General features: G+C 69.5%; 4 protein-coding genes across 5 annotated transcripts; 3 read left to right on the top strand and 1 right to left on the bottom strand.

The window, feature by feature from the left end:
- Positions 1-219: 219 nt before the first annotated feature.
- Positions 220-2,717, bottom strand: METTL1 (methyltransferase 1, tRNA methylguanosine). 2 transcript variants are annotated; one of them, XM_083881038.1, is made up of 6 exons: positions 2,470-2,717; positions 2,058-2,188; positions 1,774-1,958; positions 1,272-1,385; positions 752-853; positions 220-405 (listed from the first exon to the last, which is right to left on the bottom strand). In XM_083881038.1, the coding sequence occupies exons 1-6, from the start codon at positions 2,598-2,600 to the stop codon at positions 277-279; spliced, it is 792 nt and encodes a 263-aa protein (XP_083737164.1). In that variant the 5' UTR covers positions 2,601-2,717; the 3' UTR covers positions 220-276. The 2 variants fall into 2 exon arrangements, with proteins under 2 accessions (XP_083737164.1, XP_083737165.1); XM_083881039.1 differs by lacking the exon at positions 752-853.
- A 182-nt stretch (positions 2,718-2,899) lies between these two features.
- On the top strand, positions 2,900-4,055 carry LOC310920945 (uncharacterized protein; the record flags this gene model as incomplete). Its single annotated transcript, XM_083881002.1, has 3 exons — positions 2,900-2,918; positions 2,962-3,044; positions 3,086-4,055. The coding sequence occupies 3 exons, from the start codon at positions 2,900-2,902 to the stop codon at positions 3,920-3,922; spliced, it is 939 nt and encodes a 312-aa protein (XP_083737128.1). The 3' UTR covers positions 3,923-4,055.
- A 267-nt stretch (positions 4,056-4,322) lies between these two features.
- On the top strand, positions 4,323-8,006 carry EEF1AKMT3 (EEF1A lysine methyltransferase 3). Its single transcript, XM_083881157.1, has 3 exons — positions 4,323-6,033; positions 6,664-6,775; positions 7,518-8,006. The coding sequence occupies exons 1-3, from the start codon at positions 5,620-5,622 to the stop codon at positions 7,955-7,957; spliced, it is 966 nt and encodes a 321-aa protein (XP_083737283.1). The 5' UTR covers positions 4,323-5,619; the 3' UTR covers positions 7,958-8,006.
- A 1,086-nt stretch (positions 8,007-9,092) lies between these two features.
- Positions 9,093-11,817, top strand: TSFM (Ts translation elongation factor, mitochondrial; the record flags this gene model as incomplete). Its single annotated transcript, XM_083881001.1, has 6 exons — positions 9,093-9,134; positions 9,572-9,703; positions 10,054-10,182; positions 10,262-10,369; positions 10,671-10,755; positions 11,253-11,817. 6 exons carry the CDS (start codon positions 9,093-9,095, stop codon positions 11,681-11,683), a joined length of 927 nt encoding a protein of 308 aa, XP_083737127.1. The 3' UTR covers positions 11,684-11,817.
- Between the last annotated feature and the right edge of the window lie 980 nt (positions 11,818-12,797).

The following is a 12,797-nucleotide window of genomic DNA, read 5'->3' as shown; positions in this document are numbered from 1 at the left end:
GGGTGTGGGGGGTGTGTGTGTCTGGGGGGATGTCACTGTCACTCCCCCCTTCCCGGAGGGGTTTTCTGCGATGGGGAAACTGAGGCAGGAACCGGCACCAGGCTCCCGGTTTTGGGGGCGGGAGGGGCGATTCCCGGCGCCCCCCGTGGTGGGGGAGGGGCGTGTGACATCCCCGCCCCCTCCCCGAGCGGGGGACACTGGACAGAGCGGGCTCGGGGACACTTTGTGACTTTATTCCAAAAGGTTTAAAGGGAGAGGTCCGGCCCCTCCCCGCGCTCAGGGGCCCCCCGGGGAGGGGTCGGGGCGGCGGCGGAACACGGCGGAGCAGGGGGGGCGCCCCGCGCGCTGCGCCTTCTTTCCCTCCTCTGTCACCGACGGCAGCAGCGGCACCAGCGGGTCCGCGGCCTGCGGGGGGCACCGGGGACAGCGCGGGGGCCTCAGCGACACCGCGGGGACAGCAGGGACCTCCTCGGTGACCCCCACGCTGTTCCTGCAGTGAACCTCCCGCTGTGCCCCAGAGCCACCCCATAACCCCCAGCCGGTCACCGGGTATCCCCCAGTAACCCCAGTGCCCCCCAGTGCCCTCCCACCCACTCCTGTGCCCCCCAGGGCTCCCCCACACTCCCAGTGGCCCAAATTTAGCCCCCAGTTTCCCCTACTCAATCCCAATGTCCTGGTGCTCCTCAGTACCCCCCAGTGCTCCCTTCACCAGCCCCCAGTGTCCCCCAGTTCTCCCCAGTTTTGCTCTCACCAGCTGGGCAGGGGGCAGGGGCTCAAACAGGGGGTGCTCCCCAAAATGCTGCAGCATCCACTGGTGCAGCTCAGGCACGTCTGTCACCGTGTACACCAGGCCCTGGGCACCCCAAAAACACCGTGACACCCCCAAAACACCGTGTGACACCCCAACCTCCCACCCGTGTACACCCCAAAAATACTGTGACACCCCAAAAACACCGTGACATCCAACCCCCCCAAATGCACCAGGCCCTGGCACCTCAAAAATACCGTTTACACCCTGGGCACCCCAAAAAACACCAGGCCCTGGGACACTTCAGAGATGCCCCAAAACCTCCCACTCCCAGAAAGGCTGGACTCCTCTCCCCCCCCAACAATCCCAGAGGACCCCGAGGAATTCAGAGGTCCTGGGGAACTGGGGACTCCTGGGGGGAACAGGGAACTCTCCCACAGGCACAACAAGGACATGGGGGTGTGGGGGGGAGCCCCGGGGGTGTCAGGGGGTTTTGGGGACCCCTGGGAGTTTGGGGACTCACCCCAGGGCGCAGCACGTAGCCGTACTCGGCCAGCATGGCTGGGCTGATGATCCTCCACTTGTGCTTGGTGCGCTTGAAATGGGGGTCAGGGAACAGGAAAAACAGCTTGGAGAGCTGGGGGGGAATGGGGGAATTTGGGGGGGTCAGTGCCCCACTGGCACCAGCGCCCCCAGACCCCCCCAGATCCCACTAACGGGGGCAGGATGGGTCAGGGGGACAGAGAGGGGCTGGGGGTCCCATGGGAAGGCAGCTGGGATGTCTAGGGGGGTCCTCAGTGGGGTCCCAGGGATGTTGTGGGGTCCAGAGAGTGCTGGGGGGCACCCAGAGGTGTCCTGGGGGTGTCCCCAGGGAGGGTTCAGTGGGTGGTTGAGGTATTTTAGGGGTACCAGGGGAAGGAGGGGGGCAGGTGTTTCACAGGCTCCCAAAGGTTTGGGGTGGGGTCTCAGGGGGGTTCAGAGCACACAGGAATTTCAGGGAGTGTTGGGGGGGTTTGGGCTCTCACTTGGGCGCGGCGGAAGAAGTGGGGCAGGTGTTTCATGGCGTTGCCCCTCACACAGGCCACGTTGCCGAAGCGGCCGGGCTGAGCCGCCCGCAGCGCCCGGATCCGAGCGCGGGTGAACGCGGCCACCTTCCCCCGCAGCTCCAGCCCCAGCGACAGCGTCTGCGGGAAGCGCTCGGCCAGCGCCACTGCGGGGTCAGGCGGTCAGAGCCCCCCGAAACCTCCTCGCCCCCCGGCCCGTGCCCCTCCCCGCCCCCCGGTGCCCCCCCGGTGCCCCCCGTGCTCACCCAGCAGCCCCCCGTAGCCGCACCCCACGTCTGCGAACTCCACGCGGGCCGGGGGGGTCCCAGGGGGGGCGTCGGGCGGAAAAAAACTCGGGAACAGCGAGGCCCAGTCCATGTCCTGAGGGCGGGGGGGGCTGCGGGCACCGCGGGGCCGTTACTGCCGGGGAACCGGAGCGGGGCACCGGGGGCTGCGGCCGCCTCACCGCGGTTGGAGGAACACGGGGGGAGGAGGGGGGCGGCCGGTGTGACCGAGAGGGGACGGGGAGTGAGGGGGATCCAGCCGAGGATACCGGCGGGGCCATGACGGGGATCCCACAGGTCCCGCCCGAGGGGTCCCGACGCGGGCGCTGGGACGGCGCCGGGACCCGGCCCGGGTGTTACCGGGCGGAGTTCCCGGGCGGGTCCCCGCACTCACTAGTGCAGGGTGTGGTCGGCCAGCGGGTTTGAGTGCGCGCGCTGGCGGTAGAAGCGCTTCTGAGGCGGCACCGGGGCCTCCTCCTCCTCCGCCGCCATGGCTGCACGCGTGGCGCTGGATAGTGACGTCATCGCGCGGCGCGGGGTTGTGACGTCACACGCGACTGCCAGGGCGGCGAGTGTCGGCCGCCCCCCCCCCCCGAGTCACAGCGCCCCCTGTCGGCCCAGCGCCCTCCCCAGTGCTCCCAGTTCCCCCCAGGGCTCCCCATTGCTCCCAGTGCCCCCCAGTGCACCCAGCCCTCTCCCCAGTGCTCCCAGTGCCCCTCCTCAGTACTCCCCAGTACTTCCCAGTCCTGCCAGTGCTGCCAGTGCCCCCCAGTGCACCCCTCAGTGCTCCCCAGTACACTCAGTGCTCCCCGTTCCTCCCAGTGATGCTCCCCAGTGGACCCAGTGTTCCTCCCCAGTGCTCTCCAATGCACCCAGTTCCCCCCAGTGCTCCCAGTTCCCCCCAGTGCCCCCCCTCAGTGCTCCCCAGTGCTCCCAGTGCCCCCCACTGCCCGTCCCCAGTGCTCCCAGGTACCCCCAGTGTCCCTCCCCAATGCCCCCAGTGCTGTCAGTTCCCCCCAGTGTCCCTCCCCAGTGCTCCCAGTGCTCCCCACGGCTCCCAGTTCCCCTCCCCAGTGCTCCCAGGTGCCCCCAGTGCCCCTCTGCAGTGCTTCCAGTGCCGCTCCCAGTGCCCCTCCCCAGTGCTCCCAATTTCCCCCAGTGTTTCCCAGTGCTCCCAGTTTCCCCCAGTGCTCCCAGCACCCCCACAGCACCCAGCCTGGCACTCCCAGTGCCCCTCAGTACTCCCGGTGCCCTGCAATGCCCCCAGCGTTCCCACTGCTTCCAGTACTCCCAGTTCCCCCCAGTGCTCCCAGTGTCCCCAATGCCCCCCAGCGTCCCCCAGTCCTCCCAGTCCATCCAGTGCTCCCAGTTTCCACAGTTCCCTCAGTGCCCCCCAGTTCCCCCGGTGCCCCCTCAGTGTCCCCAAGTCCCCTCGACCCCTCCAGTCTCTCCGGCACCCCACAGCCTTCCCAGTCCTCCCAGCACCCCCAGTGTTTCCCAGTACTCCCAGTTCCCCTCAGTGCTCCCAGTCTCCCCAATTCCCCTCAGCGTCCCTCAGTCCTCCCAGTCTACCCAGTGCTCCCAGTTTCCACAGTTCCCCCGGTGCCTCCCAGTTCCCCCGGTGCCCCCACAGTGTCCCCAAGTCCCCTCGACTCCCCCAGTGTCTCCAGCACCCCGCAGCCTCCCCAGTCCCCCCAGTCCTCCCAGCACCCCCGGTGTTCCCAGTTCCGTCCCCCCCTCCGCGGACTCTTCCCGCTCGGGGCCGTTTGGGGAATTCGGCTGCGGCCAAGCCGAGGGCGATTTCTGGGAACCCCCCGGGGGTGTCGGGAGGGCCGGGGGGGAGTTGAGCAATGTGGGGCCAGACCCGCCCGTCCCGTCCGCTCCCGTCCCGTCCGCTCCTTTCGGGGATTCCAGGAACGGCTCCGGGCGGGGAGTCCCGGGGCGGGGCAGAGGGGGAAGGGGGGACACAGGGACCGACCCCTCCCCCATCGCCCCGACCCCCCGACCCCCCCACCCCAGGGCGCCCCGACCCCCCCAGGGCGCTCTGCCCTCCCCAGGGCGCTCTGCCCCGGGGGACACCAGGGGACACCGGGGCCACCACCATCATTAACCCGCTGACGCAGGCGGTGACGCAGCTGCGCGGGGGGTCCCGAGCGGGGCCGGGGGGGAGGGTCCGGCGTGGGGGGGGGGGCGGTGTTTATTACCCCGCAGGACCCCCGGGGCCGCCCCCTCACACCATCCCCCGGTCACCGGCTCGGGTGGCACCGGGGACGGGTGTGGGACACCCCGCACGGGGGGCACAAAGGGGGGGACAGCATGGGAGGGAGTGACACTGGGAGGGGTGGCACGGGGGGTGGCACCGTGTCCCCCTCCCCTCCAGGGACAGGGATGAGCTGGGGCAGGGGGACACCGGTGAGGGACACGGGGCTGGGGACAGCGAGGACAAGGAGTGCATAAGGAACGGGGGACACGGACAGCAAGGACGGGGACGGGGGACCGGGGACATCAGGATGAGGGACATGGGGCCAGGTACACCGTGGCTGAGGCCACCAGGGCTGAGGACACCGGGACCAGGGAATAGCAGGGACACCAGGGGGAGGGGGACACTGGGACTGGGGACACAGGTGTGACAGGGACATGGACAGCAGGGACACGGACAGCAGGGGACAGGGACAAGTGGATGAGGAACACAGGGCAAGGGACACCCTGACCAAGGACACTGGGATCAGGGACATCAGGGCCCCAGGGCTGTGGTGGCACTGGTGGCACTGGTGTTGATGGGACAGTGACAGGAGCAGGAAGGGACAGGTGGTGGCATTGGGAGGAGCCCCTGGAGGGACTGCTGGGGTGAGATGGGGACAGGGGACAACAAGGATGGGGCAGGAAAGGGGCTGGGACCGGGGGATGGCCTGGGGACATTTGGGGACAGGGGAGCCGACAAGGGCATGGGGGAGGGGACAGTGGGATAGGGCAGGGGACACCGGGATGGGACAGGGGACACCAGGACCGGGCTCTGCTGTGCTGGGGAGGAGAAAGGGGACACGGGAATGGGCAAGGAGCACTAGGGACTGCCTTGGGGACACCAGAGGTGGAGCAGGGGACATTAGGACCCACCCGCTGACACCGGGATGGGGCAGGCGACACTGGGGACACCGGGGGACATTGGGATAGAAGAGGGGACAGGGTGACACGGCAGGGGACACCAAGGGATGTGAGAGGACACCAGGACGGGGAAGAGACATGTCAAAGGACAGCAGGGACCCACCAGGGGACATTGGGATATAGAGTGGGACACGGGGGTGGGGCAGGGGACCCCGGGGGACATCGAGGGACACCGGGGGACACTGAAGGACATTGGGGGGGGGTCACCGACATTGCGAAGGGGACATCTGGGGACACTGGAGGACACCGGGGGACACCGGACACCCCCGGGACTGAGGGCGCGTCCCGTGGGCGGAGCCCCATCACCTGCGGAGGGGGCGTGGCTTAACAAACACCGACCAATCCGGTTCGGGGGGCTCGGCCCGGCCCCGCCCCTTCCACGATGGCGGCGCCCGGGAGCCACGTGGGCACCGGAGGGGGCCGGGAGGCGCAGGAAGAGAACGGGGAAGAGGAAGGGGAAGAGGAAGAGGAAGAGGAAGAGGAAGGGGAAGGGGAAGAGGAAGAGGAAGAGGAAGGGGAAGGGGAAGGGGAAGAGGAAGAGGAAGAGGAAGAGGAAGAGGAAGAGGAAGAGGAAGAGGAAGAGGAAGAGGAAAAGGAAGAGGAAGAGGAAGGGGAAGGGGAAGAGGGGCAAGGAGAAGAAGCAGAAGCGGCGCTGCGGGCTGTGTTCCCCCGCGACCCCGCGCTCTTCTCCGAGTTCTTCCCGGAGCAGCGCCGGTTCCGGCTGTGCGGGCGCGTCCTGCGCATCGCGGAGCACCACGGGCCGCGCCTCGGGCTGGCCGGGGCCGTCTGGGAGGCGGTGAGCGGCACCGGGGTGGGGCACGGGTGAAGTTCCGCGGCCGCCCGGGCTGTGGTGACATCCCGGGGGACACCGAGTTCTGGGGAGGTCCCGGGAAACAGCGGAGGATGGGGAAAGCCGGGGAATCCCGGGGATACCGGGGACACCGGGAGGGGGCAGGTGACATCCCGGGGGTACCGGGAGTGATGGCGAGGGGGGCACGGTGTGATGGGGTGGCGGGGGATCCCAGGGGGACACACACGACACCCCGGGGGATGGCAGGAGGGATGGGCGGTGGCGGACCCCGAGAGAACGGGGGTCTCGGGGGCACCGGGAGTGATGCATGAGGGAGGGGTGGAGGAACCCACGGAACGGGGAACACCGGCGGGGGTGGAGGCACCGGGAATGGGCACCCCGAGAGGATGCGGCTGCTGGGGGGTGTGAGGTGTCCTGGGCATCCTCGGGCAGTGGTGGCCACTCCGGGGGGTCACTGTGGGTGGGGATGTCCCGGGGGGGGCACGGGAAGAAGCGGTGGAGGGGCCCTGGGTTTGGGGTTTGTCCCTACGGATCTGGGCGGGGGGTCAGGGGAGTCTGTGGGCTCGGTCCCCCCCACAGTGCCGCCCCCCAGCCCCCTCTTTGTGCCCCCCCCAGGCCCTGTCCCTGTGCCGGTTCCTGGGCGAGCAGAACCTGGAGCTGGCGGGGCGGCGGGTTCTGGAGCTGGGGGCCGGTACCGGCATCGTGGGGATCTTCGCTGCCATGCTGGGTGCGGACAGGGGGCACTCAGGGGGTGGGGGAGACACTTATGGGGCTGGGCAGGGACACCCGTGTGGTTGGGGGGGCACCCGTGTGGTTGGGGGGGATCCCCATTCCCCTGCCCAGTACAGAAGTGGAAACTCGTCTAAACAGCCCTAGAGTTTATTGGGATCGAGGTGGTTAACTCCCCTTTTGACTCATGGTTTATTTGGGTCCGGGGAGGGTTTGGGGAGGTCCAGTGGGGGTGACCCTCACTGTGGCTCGGTGTTTTGGGGGGTATAAGGGGGGGATTTACTAGGATTTGGGTTGGAGTGTCTCATGGGGTGATCCTCACTGTGGCTCGGGGTTTTTTTTGGGGGGGGAGTGATTTACTAGGATTTTGTGGTGGAGTGTCCGAGGCGGTGACTGTCACTCTGGCTCGGGGGGATGTAGGGGGGGTTTACTGGGATTTTTGGGGTGGTGGGGCTCATGGGGTGACCCTCACTCTGACTCAGGCTTTTGCGATTTTGGGGTGGGGTGTCCGAGAAGGTGACCCTCATTCTGACTCGGGGTTTTTCGGGATGTGGGGGGGAGGATTTACTGGGAGTTTTGGGGTGGGTCTGACGAGGTAACCCTCACTCTGACTCGGGGTTTTGGGATTTTGGGGTGCTGGGTCTGGGAGGGAGTGACCCACACGCTGACCCACGGTTAATCTGGGTCTGGGGGGTTACTCAGGGGGCCGTACCCCCCTGACAGCCGCGCTGCCGCTGCAGGGGCGGAGGTGACGCTGACGGACCGGCCCCCGGCGCTGCCGCAGCTGCGGGAGAACGCGCGGCGGAACTTCCCGGGGGGCGCGGGGCAGCCGCGGGTGCGGGCGCTGCGCTGGGGCCGGGACCAGCACCGCTTCCCCCCCAAATTCCACCTGATCCTGGGCTCCGACATCGTGTACGACCCCCGCGCCTTCGCCCCGCTCCTGGGCACCCTCCGGCACCTGGTGGTGCCCCCGGCCCAGGCGCTGCTCAGCGCCCGCCGCCGGGGGGGCGACGCCGGCTCCTCCCGCTTCTTCCGACACGTCTTGGCCCCGTTTTTCCAGGTGCAGCTGCTGCGGCGGGAGCCGGACGGGGACATCGAGATCTACGCCGTGACCCCCCGGGAGGCAGCGGGAGCCCCGATGGTCCTGGGCTCTCTAACGGGGGCTCCGGACGGGGATTAAACGCTCCCGAGGGAGCCGCGGTTCAGCCGGTTGTGTGTGATTTGTGTGTGATTTGGGGGGGCGGGATCGGTGCTGGCTGAGGGGGGCGGCTGGACGGGGAGGGGGGGCTCTGTGAGGGGAGGGGGCTTTGGAAGGGCCGGGGGGTCTGAGGGGGCTCTATGAGGGGAGGGGGCTTTGGATGGGCCGGGGGGCCTGAGGGGGCTCTATGAGGGGAGGGGGCTTTGGAAGGGCCGGGGGGCCTGAGGGGGCTCTATGAGGAGAGGGGGCTTTGGAAGGGCCGGAGGAGGTCGGGGGGAGGTCTATGAGGGCCGAGGAGGTGGAGGGGGGGTGTCTGTGAGGGCCAGGGGGGTCTTTGGAAGGTCCAGGGGGGCGTCTGCGAGGGTCGGGAGGAGCCGTGAGGGTCAGAGAGGGTCTGTGGGGGTCGAAGGGATCTGTGAGGGTCAAGGGGGGCCGTGAAGGTCCGGGGGTGGTCTATGAGGGTCGGGGAGGTCTGTGGGGGTCGAGGGGAGCCGTCAGGGTCGGGGAGGGTCTTTGGAAGGACCGGGGGCGTCTGCGAGGGCCGGGGGCAGCCGTGAGGGTCGCGGGAGTCTATGAGGGTCGGGGAGGGAACTTCGGAAGGGCTGTGAGGTCTGTGGGGACCGGGGGGAGCCGTGAGGGTTGGGGGGTCTGTGGGGGGCCGTGAAGGTCGGGGGAGGAAACTCTGGCAGGCTGCGACAGCGCCGGGGGCCGGTCCGTCAGCTCTGGAACCTCATGGGTGGTCCATGAGGGTCGGGGAGAGCCGGGGGGGGGGGGGGGGGGGGGGGTCTGTGGGGGTCGAGGGGAGCCGTGAGGGTCGGGGGGCTCTATGGGGGTGTGCAGGGGACGGTGAGGGCTGGGGGTGCTCTCTAGGGGCGCTCTCTAGGGGCCCAGGGAGGGGGGTCGGTAAGGCCGGGGGGTCTCACGGGTGGGCGGGGGCTCGGGCCAGGCACTCGGAGCTCCCCCTCCCCAAATTCCCGCCCAGCCAATCCCGCGGCTCCGTCGCGCCCGAGCTGACATCGCACACGCGCAGCCAATCGCGCCCCCCCAAAATGTGACCCTTCCCGGCGCCCGTAGCTCGGTGCAGTGACGTCACGCGGCGCGCCGCGGCCAGGCCGGGATGCAGCGTGCGGTGCTGGGCGCGCTCGGGGGGGCGGCGCGGGTGAGCGGGACCCCCCCGGACTCCCCGCCCTGTCCCCGGATACACCCCCGGCACCCCCCGCCCTGTCCCCCGGCACCCCCCCGGGACTCCCCGCCCTGTCCCTTGATACCCCCTGGGACCCCCCGCCCTGTCCCCGGATATACCCCCGGGACCCCCCGCCCTATCCCCCGGCATCCCCCCAGGGCCCCCCGCCCTGTCCCGCCGGCATCCCCCGACACCGCTCTGCGCTTCCCCACCCCCCCCTCTGGTACCACCCGGTGACCCCCCCCCCCCATGTCGGGACCACCGGGACCTCCCCATCCCGGGATCCCCCATCCCGGGACCCCCATCTCGGGACACGGCAGACCCTCCCGCCCCTTGGGGACCCCTCTCCCGGGCCCCTCTTCAGGCCGGGCTCCGGGGCTGCCGGTGCCACTGACGCTCCCGGTGCCCCGCAGGCCTCCCCGGGCCGCTGGTTCAGCGCGGCCCCCCCGGCGCTGCGGGACCTGCGGGAGCTGCGGGCGCGGACGGGACAGCCGGTGATGCGCTGCCGGGAGGCGCTGGAGCGGGCGGGGGGCAACCTGCAGCAGGTGCGGGAGGCCGGGGGAGCCGGGGGGGGGGGGGGGGCCCAGGGGGACCTGGGCGGGGTGGGGAGCCCGGGGGGCGACCAAAGAGGGACGCAAAATCGGGGAGGGGGATGAGGACACAGGGGAGAGAGCCAGGAGAGGGGATGTGGAGCTGGCGGGGGGATGAGCAGTGAGAGGGGACTCCGGGGGTCGCAGGGGGTCCTTGGGGCAGCTGGAGCAGAGCAGCCCCGTCCCCTGGCGGGCGGGAGGGCCGCGGGTTGGGGCCTTGTCTGTGTCCTCCCCGTGTCCCCAAGCCGAGGGGCAGTGCCGGGGGACACGGGGATGACCCTGTCCCCTCCCGTTGTCCCCGCCAGGCCGAGGCCTGGCTCGAGGAGGAGTCGCGCCGCCGGGGCTGGGCCCGCGCCGCCGCTCCCGGGGCTCACCGGGCGCGGCAGGGGCTGGTGGGGGTCCTGAGCGAGGGCGAGGCCGCCGTCATGGTGGAGGTGAGTGACGGGGTTTGGGGGGACGCCCCAATTTCCCCGGAGGGGTCTCCATGTCCCCGGGGTCACCGTGTCCCCCCAGGTGAACTGCGAGACGGATTTCGTGGCACGGACCCCCGACTTCCAGCAGCTTGTGGAGATGGCGGCCAGAGGGGTCCTGGGGCACTGCCAGGGGGCCTCGGGCACTAAGGTGGGGCTGCTGGGGGGGCTTTGGGGTTCCGGGGTGTTTTGGGGTGTTGGGGGTGTTTGGGGTGGTACAGAGGGTGTGGGGTTTTTAGAGGTTGCTGGGGTGCCAGGAGTATTGGGGTACTGGGGCAGGGTTTGGGGGTGTTGGGGTGCTGAGGGAGGGTTTGGGGGTGCTGAGGGAGGGTTTGGGGGTGCTTGGGGGTGTTTGGGGATTGGGGTGGCACAGAGGGTGTGGGGTTGTTGGGGGGTGCTGGGGGAGGGTTTGGGGGTGTCTGGGCTCCCCTCTGACCTCTCCCCCACCCCAGTACCTGCTGCGAGAGGATGAACTGGCCCAGCTGCGTGCAGGGGATGGGGGGGACCTGCTGAGTGACCACCTGGCACTGGCTATGGGTGAGTGGTGACCCCAGTGCCTGTCCCAGTACATCCCAGTATGCCCAGTGTCCCTCCTGTGCCCATCCTGTCCTCCTCCAAGTCTGTCCAATGCCTCATGCTGTGCCCATCCCAGTATGCCCAGTGCCTGTCTCACCACTCCCAGTCTGCCCAGTGCCCTTTCTGTGCACATCCCAGTTTGCCTCTTTGTCCCATCCTTTACATCCCAAGTCCCCTGAATCCTAATCTCCAGGGATGCCAAATAACCACCTCAGTGCCCTAAAACCCTGCCAGTCCCAGTGCCCCAAACCCTGCCAGTCCCAGTCTCCCCAGTGCCTGTCCCTGTCCTGGGCAGGGCACAACCCCTGGGGTGGTCCCTGGGGGAGCTCTGGGCTGGGGCAGAGGCTGCTCCACCACCATTTTCATGGGGTTCTGCTCTCTCTGTGAGGGGTCCATGACCCCTCCCCATCCCATTTTTGGGGGGGCTGGTCCTGACCCCCCATCTCTGTCCCCCCCAGGCCGGCTGGGTGAGCGCCTGGCCCTGCGCAGGGCCGGGTGGCTCCGGGCCCCCGGGGGCTTCGTGGCCACCTACGCTCACGGCTGGGTGCCCCCCGGGCCCCCCGTGGCCATGGGCACCTACGGGGCTCTGGTGGCCTGTGGGGGGCCAGCCCCGGGGCCCCCCTCGCCCGAGCTGCAGGAGTTGGGGCGCAGAGTGGCCCAGCACGTGGTGGGGATGGCGCCCACAGCCCTGGGGAGCCCCGAGGACGAGCTGGGAGGGGACACGGAGACACGGCTGCTGGCACAGGGGTCCCTCCTGGAGCCGGGGGTCTCCCTGGGCCAGTACCTGCGGGAACGGGGGGGGCTCCAGGTCTGGGATTTCCTGCGCTTCCAGTGCGGGGAGGAGCCCCCCCAGGAGTCCCCCCCAGAGCCCTGTGCCCCCCCAGCCTGAGGAGGGTGGCTCAGGGGGGTTCAGCCCCCCTGGGGACATACACACTGTGCAGCCCCACCTCCCAGGCCAGGCTGGGGGGCAGCACGAGCCTCCTGGGCAGTTTGGGAGGATGAGGCTGAATAAAGGTGCAGAAGAACCAGGCCAGGTGTTTTGTTGAGAGGAAGGGGGGAACCCAACATCCCTTGCCCCTCCCCCAGGGAATGCTCCCCAACCCCTCCTGCACCCCCAACCTCCTGCTGCCCCCTCCAGGCTCCCCCAGGAGCCCCTGCAGGTTTTTCATGGCAAATCCATACAAAAAGGGGCTCGTCTGACCCCAAAGAGCCTGAACCCAAATATGGGGGGACAGGAATGGGGGGCACAGCTGGTCCCAGGATTGGGGGGGCTGTGGGGGGGCTGTGGGGACACTCCCAATCCCATCCCTGACACCCCCCAGGGTGGATGTTGGGGGGTCACAAGGGACATGGGGGGTGTGACAGAGGGGTGAGGGACATGAGGCAGGTGGGGGCAGGGGACCAGGGTCACAGGTGGGGACAGGGATCAGGTGGGGACAGGGTTGGGATCAGAAGTGAGGGGGGGTGACAAGGGCTGCTGGGCAGGGGTGGCAGGAGTTGGGGTGAACAAGCTGGGGGTCAACACCCACTCACAGACACCGGTGGTGGCGGCTGCTCCGGATCCCCCCCCCCCCCACGGGACCGCCCCCCCCGCGTTGTCCCCCACTCCGTGACGTCACCAGCCGCCTCCCGGGACAAGTAACCGGGAACAGGCCGGGCTGGAACAGCCTATCCTGGATTACTTGAACCGGGCTGCGGCCGCCGAAGCCCCCCCGGCTCCCTCCATCCCCCGGCTGCTCCCGCTGTCACCGCCCGTTCGGGGGCTCCCCGGGGCCGGGGTGTCCCCACAGCCGGGATCTCCCCGCACCTCTCCTTTCCCCGGGAGCGGCGGCGGCGGGGGGAGACACGGAGGCGTCCCGGGGAGGATGCGGGAGGGGGGGGGACATCAACAGGAGGGTTGACAGCGAAACGGGGGACACGGGAGCGGGGGAACACGCGCGCTCGCCCCTCCCGGTGCCCGCCTCCCCCCGCCCCCCCGGTACCTGCCGCTCCCGCCTCCCCCT

This window comes from Zosterops lateralis, assembly GCF_965231275.1.
Source record: "Zosterops lateralis genome assembly, chromosome: 32".
Lineage (NCBI taxonomy): Eukaryota > Metazoa > Chordata > Aves > Passeriformes > Zosteropidae > Zosterops > Zosterops lateralis.
Note: the sequence above shows the minus strand (reverse complement) of the source record. Positions and strands in the feature narration are given on the sequence as shown.